We start from the raw sequence: 8,361 nt of genomic DNA on the forward strand, positions 1-8,361 counted from the left end.
AGGCCTCAGACGCTGATGTAACAGATTCAGTCCTGGGACTTAGAACTCGTGGGTCAACTATCATTTATCCCAAAGAACAGTGCCAAAACGGCGAAATATATTCAGTACCAAAAATCCGTGCTTGCAATTGAGCAGCCTGGGCTGGGTTTGATCTTATTTCAGCTCGCTGACACGACTGCAATAATTGTTCGGCAGACATAAACATTTCAAAAATGAAAATGACACTCATCCGTGAGAAGACTATCAAGCTCATCCCTTGGTTGCACAAGGGGTAAATATCATTATCGAGAACAAAGATCTTTCCTGGCTTATTGTGATCGACAGCCTGTCCTTCAAAGTGATCTGATAACTGTTCAGATCCCCAACCCTTTGCCTCTTGGCTGCTCTGAAGGAGCCTTGGCTATGCTTCAGCCTTAAATTCTTCACAGCCTGATACTGAGCACTGCAGAACAGCGTTTATTAACCTTGAGGTTCCTCTACCTCGATCTTCTGGAATCCCTTACCTATTAGTTTACCAAGACCAACAACCACACAACTACTCACAAATTTGGAATTTCAGAATGAGCCTAGTGCAAAGATGGAAATTTGAAGAGAGCAATCTGTCTCATTCCTCGGGGAGACCAGGGAAGGCTCCCCGGCAGAGGCGGAGTTCTGTGGGCTGCAATTTGCGCATGACTGCTAAAGTACAGGAAGTAGGAGGTCATAGAGACCAGGGCTGGATCTAAAGGGCCTTCAAACTTACACGTCCGCTTCTCTGGTGCACGGTCTTTTTAAGTACAGAAGAGAAAGATGGGGAGGGACCTGGAAAACCAGTGCTCCCGGACCTCTAGAATAGCTACCCAGGGCCAGAAAGCCGACTTCTTGTGCATGTGTATTAAAATTTCAGGGAACAAATAAAATATTACTAAGAACTGCCTCAGACTGGAATTTTCTGGTGCGATTCACAGATGGCTGAAAGGAAGCCGAGGCCTCACATTCCGCTTTCGGAGGCGCTTGGAAGCCTTCAAGGGGACCAACTATAAGCCCCACCTTTCCCCACCCAACTTCCTCTCCTAGTCATTTCTGTTCACTGCCGTATTATGTTGAGGTTTCCTGGCCGAAGAGTTTATGCACTCGGAAAGTTAAACTATCACAGCATCCTCGCGAAGCCTTCGCGTGTGGTTTCTAGGGATTTTTTTTGAGGCTATACTGCAGTCACGTGAAAACCTTTGGGTTGCAGTGACCCCTCCGTCCCTCCAGAGCTGTGTCTCTCTTCAGAACTTCCAGAGACACGGGGATCCTCTACCGCAGCGCTCTGCACAGTTGAAAGCCGGGTGAGGTCTAGAGGGCGCTAGGCCGCAGGCTACCAAACCTTTCCCACTCTGCCAGAAAGTTTCCGAGCCCTTCTGGAGTCCCTGGGTACGGGCTGCGGTCGGCCGAGAAGGGGACACAGATGATCGCTTTAGAGAACAGCCTTCCGGGGAAGCGCCGAGGCTCTGACCCACTGCGGAAGAGGAAGGAGAGCTGGGTCCGGGCGCCGGAGGGCGGTGACAGTCTGGTCGCCCCCCGGAGCGCGCGGGTCAGGGTGGAGCCTGCAGCCCCGAGCCGCCTCAGCGTTTAGCATGCAAATCCATTCCCCGCTCCTCCTCTCCCCCCCCGCCCCCAGCCCTCCCCGCCCCGGGAGCGAGCTCCGCCGCTCCGCCGCCGCCCACGCCTCCTGCGCGCCGCGGCGCCAGAGCGGGCGGCTCTACTTAAGCGGCGCGCGGGCCGCGACCCGCCACTCGCCTGGAGCGCGCGGGCGAGGCGGGCGCAGCGCACCGGGGCTCTCGTGGGCTCACAGCTGCGCGCTCGCACCGCGCGGCTCTCGGTGGCGGCGGCGGCGGCGGCCGCCTGAGCGCAGGGCTCCCCGGATAAAAGCCGCTGCGGCTCCCGATCGCGACCCCGCTCCCTGTCGCATCCCGGCCGGCCACCTCTCTGGCCATGGCTCTGGCGGACAGCACCCGAGGATTACCCAACGGGGGTGGAGGCGGGGGTGGCAGCGGCTCGTCGTCGTCCTCCGCGGAGCCGCCGCTCTTCCCGGACATCGTGGAGCTGAACGTGGGGGGCCAGGTGTATGTGACCCGGCGCTGCACGGTGGTGTCCGTGCCCGACTCGCTGCTCTGGCGGATGTTCACGCAGCAGCAGCCGCAGGAGCTGGCCCGGGACAGCAAGGGTCGCTTCTTTCTGGATCGGGACGGCTTCCTCTTCCGCTACATCCTGGATTACCTGCGGGACTTGCAGCTCGTCCTGCCGGACTACTTCCCCGAGCGCAGCCGGCTGCAGCGCGAGGCCGAGTACTTCGAGCTGCCGGAGCTCGTGCGTCGCCTCGGGGCGCCCCAGCAGCCGGGTCCCGGGCCACCGCCGCCACACTCGCGCCGCGGGGTTCCCAAGGAGGGCTCGGTGGGCGACGAGCTGCTGCCGCTGGGCTACTCGGAGACCGAGCCGCAGGAGGGCGCCTCGGCCGGGGCTCCGTCGCCCACGCTGGAGCTGGCTAGCCGCAGCCCGTCCGGGGGCGCGGCGGGTCCCCTGCTCACACCGTCCCAGTCTTTGGACGGCAGCCGGCGCTCCGGCTACATCACCATCGGCTACCGAGGCTCCTACACCATCGGGCGCGACGCCCAGGCGGACGCCAAGTTCCGGCGGGTGGCGCGCATCACGGTGTGCGGCAAGACGTCGCTGGCCAAGGAGGTGTTTGGGGACACCCTGAATGAGAGCCGGGATCCCGACCGGCCCCCGGAGCGCTACACCTCGCGCTATTACCTCAAGTTCAACTTCCTAGAGCAGGCCTTCGATAAGCTGTCCGAGTCGGGCTTCCACATGGTGGCGTGCAGCTCCACTGGCACCTGCGCCTTTGCTAGCAGCACCGACCAGAGCGAGGACAAGATCTGGACCAGCTACACCGAGTACGTCTTCTGCAGGGAGTGAGCTCCCCAGACCCCTGGCCACTCCTGCGCCCACTTCCCTTCCTCCACGCGGGGGCACAGGATTATAGATGCCCTAGACCCCTTCCCCTCGGTGCCCAGGTTCCTTCTGCCCTTCCCGTCTCTCCCCCAGTAGCTCATCCAGACCCGTCAGCTCCCCACTTGAGAACCTGCAGCCACAGATCCTCTGGGCTTCTTCGTCTTCTTTGGACCCCGCTAACCGAGAGTGCTCAGATGTAGCTCTTCTTCACCTATGCTTCCTCTACTCCTGGCCTCCAACCACCCTTCCCCCCAGATTGTACTTGAGTCCAGAGCTAGTGGGGCAGTGCGGGCGCAAAGTCACCAAGTACCCGGGAGTGACTGAATTGTTCCGACCCGACTGGACGGTGTCCAGCGTGCAGTGTGGAAGTCTTTGAAACCTTAAGTCCCTTGACGCCCTAGTGGTTTCAGAGATCAGAACTGAGAGCGCTGTGTGGAGATAGTGTTTTAAAAGACTTGTTCCCCATTAGAAAGATAAAAGTTTTAGAGGACAGAATGGAAGACTGTAATGCTGGGATTAAGACCCCACGGAGGCAGTTCAGAGACTGTAAATAAAGTGATTAGAAAAAAAGAAAAGAAAAGTGACAGGTAGAAGTAAATCCTAGTACTGGTAACGGGAGGATCCTATTTCCCCTACACAATAGATCTCCTGTGGCTAAAAATTGTAGAAAGCGATGATCCTCCTGCCTGCGGAGGCGCCCTTTCTCGTCAGCTGTTTGCCTGAGCTTTAGGTTGTGTTGGTTAAGGCAGCCCTTGTAGGCAAGGAGCAGGCAGCAGGAGGCAAGGCTGCCCAGGCCCCCAGCGCTGCAGAAAGTCACTGGCAGAGACTGAGTAATGTCGGAGTGTTGGTAGGATCATACAGCCCTTAGGTCTAGGACTAGTGGGAGGGTTGGGGAGGGAGGAAGGGCGGGGAGGGAGGAGAGGACATACTCATTTATTATTTGGAAGCTGGAAGTTTGTACCATCCATTTGAGTACATTCACATTTAAAAAATATCAAACAGTACATGTAAACTTAGATTTTTTTTAATCAAGGTTAGTAAAAGTCCCTTCAGCTGCAAGTTTATCGAGCTATTTTGAGTCCTAAACTGTTAAGTTGCTAATACTTGTATAACCTAACCAAAGAGTTTCCTAGTAGTTTTAGTGGTTTGAACGTTTATTTTCTTGTTGATTATATTTCCTCATTTTTTTTAAATCCTATTTACTTAAGCAAAGTAAGTTTGATTTTAGCTTAGACTTAAGATCTCTTATTATCATTATTTTAAAATTACTGTTTTTCTCTAAGCCCAGCGAATATGGACTGCTGGGCAGTTCTGAAAACCCGAACAACGCCATTTCTTTCGTGCGTTTGTTTGACGTTTCAGTGGACTCTTTTTTCAAATGACAGAGCTGAAGATAAACGTAAGCACGGGAGCCGCCCATCTGTAGACAGCTGTGAAGTGAAATGTTTTTAAATGAAGGCAAACAAATACTTCAGTGTGAGCTGAGCAATAACAGGGCGTTTCAGGTAAATGCAGCAGCAACAGGAGCCCTGGTTGCCTTTTGCCTTTACTCTCACGTGGAATGAATTCCTAGAGTGTATCCTGTGTCCACCACAGCCGAAGGGAGGTGAATCCGTATGCTTTCCGCTGAGAGGCACCCTTTGAATTATCTGTGATGATGGAGAAGCCTTTTTTTTGTGTGTGTTTGTTTTATCATCTTTCTCTGAAATATGTTTTAAAAGATTTTGTAAGAGTTGTTTTAAGTGTTTAAATTAGTACTATTTTTCTTTCTTTTTAAAAATGAACCTTGTACTGTACTTCACTGTGTCCATGGCAGATGTTATGAATTGGGACCATTTTATTCTCAGACTCATGTGATCCAATCTGTATATACCATATATAAACATTTTACACGAATCACTTAGTTTTTTAATTCATCTACTAATGCTATAAAACTTACTGTATTTACCCCTGGTAACTTGCATTTGGTGGTGTATATACAAAAGCAACACGTTTTGGTGAGTTTCTTATATCCTTGCCTGTGAACTTGGGTCAGGAAAACATTCATAACTAGGAGGCTGGGTTTGCTCCATACATTTTTGCTGAGATGTTAGTTGTATACTGATCATATGTCACTTAACTGTCTACCTGTATTCAAGTTATCCATATTTTTAATCCAATAATGTTTTTATTTTAATTGGGAGAGGTTTAAGTATTTTTTGTTAGTTACCTTTTTTTTTTTAAAAAAAAATAAAAGTTAGTTTTATGTATAGAGTCTGCAGTTTTAAAGAAAGGGAAGCAGGGATCCAGGAAGTTGTGTTAACTTTAGTTTTGAGCTTGTTTTTAGACAGTGGATCAGGAAATGGACCAGAACCTTTGTTTCAAGCCTGAAATGATTTAGGACTGTCACTCACTGGTCAAACGTGAGTATCTTAGATTTCTCCATGTTATGGTACTCTGTTAGATTGCTTAACAAAGAAATGCATGATTAAGAGCATCTTTAGAACAGATCAGAATACGCTGACAGATGGCAAGATGGAAGTTCTGATCCCCCCTCGTCAAATCTGCACAACTTTAGGAGCCATGAGAAACTGCTCAAGTTTTGTCTGCGCTCAAGTCTTATGAATGGTGTCTTCAAAAACAATTCAATTGTCTCGTGAACATGTAGGCATCTTTTTGTATTCCACCACACCTGGCTGGTCTGTAATTTTGAAGACTGGGGATTTAGTGTTAGGAATAGTACATGAATCTCTTTCCCTGGAAGTGACTGTGCCCTCTGCTGTTGAGGCCAATGCATGAAAACTTTGTACTTTTTAGCCCAAAGTGAAGTCTGAGTAGTCACCTTAGTCTATGAAAAGGAACATAGTGTGACCGAGTCAGGATCATTTGGAATGGGTACTTTTCTCTCCTTGGCTTTAGGCTTTAGAAGAAAACTTTAAGGCTTATAAAATGTTCTAAAGTATTGGTTAGCATCTGTGAATTTGATTAGTATACCAAATAGAGTAAGGCTCTCAAAAATATATTTGAAATGACCTGGGAGAATGTTGTAAACTATTCAAATAATTGTGGCTGCATTAATCCATCTCAGAGAGGCAAGCATTTGCATATGTTGATCAAATTACCATTTGATGCTGATCAATAATGTAATGACATTAGATTTAATAACTAATTTTTATAAAGAAGTGTTGACAGTCATTGTGGTTGGAAAAAAATAGGTACATGTTCCATGCTTGCATATCAGATATTTGTTTTTTTTAATACATGTGGATTATGAACCACATTCATTCTAAGTTTTCAAACATGTAGAAGAAAATATTCTTTGAAGATGTGAGAAAATTTCCCCCTTTTAATACTGTTTTTATTCTAGTGTTTCTTATTTAGGTTTTTCAATTGATAGCAAAGTGATAATACTAGCCCAAATTGTCTTCTTTTTAAAAGCAGAATCATATATATCTATATATTTTCAATGTGTGTGCTGCTTCTCTGAGGAAATATAAAATGTGCGAATACTCAGAGAAAACCAGCAGTGCTTACAATGTATTCTAATTTTTATTGTAGTTTCCATAGAATGCTGTTATCACATCAAAGCCATGTATGACGAAGCTTTGACAGTTTTTTAACTCTTCAAATTATGGTGAACTCCAATCTAGTACTCAAATCGTTTTTGTACTCCTACATGTAAAATAAATTATAATGCAGATAGTTAGAAAAATAGTGAAGGAAGTGAATTTCTTAAGAATTTCTTTTATAGTCTTAGTTACAAGTACTGTAAAACTGACATTTTAAAAATAGTAAACTTGGTATTTTTATTGTTGAACTCTTAGTCAAGACTTTGCTTGCAATTTTTATTATGTTTTTCATCACTACAAATCATTTAAAATCTGAATATTTGGGATAACTTCAATCTGTCTCTTGAGTAATGAATAAAATGCAGTATTCTTATTCTATAGACTTATTCAGAGTCTATAGTACCTGGAAGAAGTTTTCACATAGCCATAAATAAGTTATGCTGTAGTCAACTTTTCTTTGTGACAGTTTTGGACAGTACATATCTCAAAGTATTAATAAGTGAGGATTTAAGATTCTTTCCTGGGCCCCATTAAACAAAGATGGAAGAATCCTAGCAGAAGATGGGCTCACACAGTGTGCTGTTGTGGGGAGGAGGAAGGACTAGTTGACCAAGAATATTTGCCACTTAAAGATTTTTGTAATTCTTTTCGAGCCAGTTTTGTTTACTTAAAATGTGTTTTTAAGTGTGCAGACATTAATTGTAATGCTGTCTTCGTGACTTTATAGCCAGGTAAACTTTGGTATAACTCTTGAATACATTCACCAATTACCACTGTTAATATCCATTTGATGACAAAGGATTGAAACATTCACCATGGCTATGAATTTTGAACATGTAAATTAAATTTTCTGGGCACTTGCAAAATCCTGTTTGTAATAATTATTTGGATTCTGAAATGTTGAAAATGTTATTTGCTAAGTGATACATCTCTTTGAGCTGTTTCTTAAAAATCTAAGGATACATGGAAATATAATATCAGACTTTTCTAACAAAACATAAACCCAAGAGTAAGAGCCCCTCTACAGTAAAAGGAAAACAAAAACACATGGATGAAATCTTTTCAGAGATGCTCAAACTTTGAAATTGCTTTCATCCACCCAAATGTTTTATTTTATCTATTCACAACCAGTTGTATAATGGAAACACTCAATACTGGTTTCCCTGCTGTGTGTGAAGTAATGAATCATTGATTATGTGACTTGTTATGTATTCTATTAAACACTAAAGAATAAAACATTCACTCCTTTAATTACTCCCTTTGGCTCTTGGGTATGGATTGGCTGGAATACTGTTCTAATTTCATTTAAGGAGTTTTGGGAATGCTTTCCACACTGCTGTGGGACTGAAGGACAGTGAGCAATGCCACCAGACCAGCAGAACTCACCAAGTAAATTTCCAGCTGGGCCAGGCTGAATCAGGCCCTTTTCTCTTTTTATTGTCAAGAATGCTTAACATACAATCTGATAGTCATTGCAAAAGAGAGGTCTTTAATTTCCGTCTTTGCAGCCGCAGTTGTATAGGGCAATCTGATATAAATGCCCCCTTTAAGTGTGAAGGGATAAGGTAGTAGATGCTGCAAGATTTGCCTGAAGTGCAAGTACAGTTCATGAAGAAGGTAAGGTCCTGGGAGTGTTGGATAGGGACAGCTGTCTGTCTGGTGTGAGGACTGTTTGCAGCACTGTCTCCAGCCTTCGAAGTTCCTGCGTTCCAAAGGCGGCCCAGTGCCACTCAGAGTAGGGTATTACAGAAACCAGTGGCTTGCTGGATTATAGCACAGGAAGCCGGGAGCAAGGTGGACAGTGCAAGCCAGGTTTCGCCCTTCCTCTTCTGCC

General features: G+C 46.3%; 1 protein-coding gene across 1 annotated transcript; it reads left to right on the forward strand.

Moving 5' to 3' along the window:
* The first annotated feature begins 1,756 nt into the window (after positions 1 to 1,756).
* Kctd12 (potassium channel tetramerization domain containing 12) lies at positions 1,757 to 7,782 on the forward strand. Its single transcript, XM_052732557.1, has one exon. The coding sequence runs from the start codon at positions 1,960 to 1,962 to the stop codon at positions 2,941 to 2,943; it is 984 nt and encodes a 327-aa protein (XP_052588517.1). The 5' UTR covers positions 1,757 to 1,959; the 3' UTR covers positions 2,944 to 7,782.
* Positions 7,783 to 8,361: the final 579 nt, after the last annotated feature.

The sequence above is a fragment of the Peromyscus californicus genome, unplaced genomic scaffold (genome assembly GCF_007827085.1).
Source record: "Peromyscus californicus insignis strain IS unplaced genomic scaffold, ASM782708v3 Scaffold_12__1_contigs__length_115047231, whole genome shotgun sequence".
NCBI classification, from domain to species: Eukaryota; Metazoa; Chordata; class Mammalia; order Rodentia; family Cricetidae; genus Peromyscus; species Peromyscus californicus.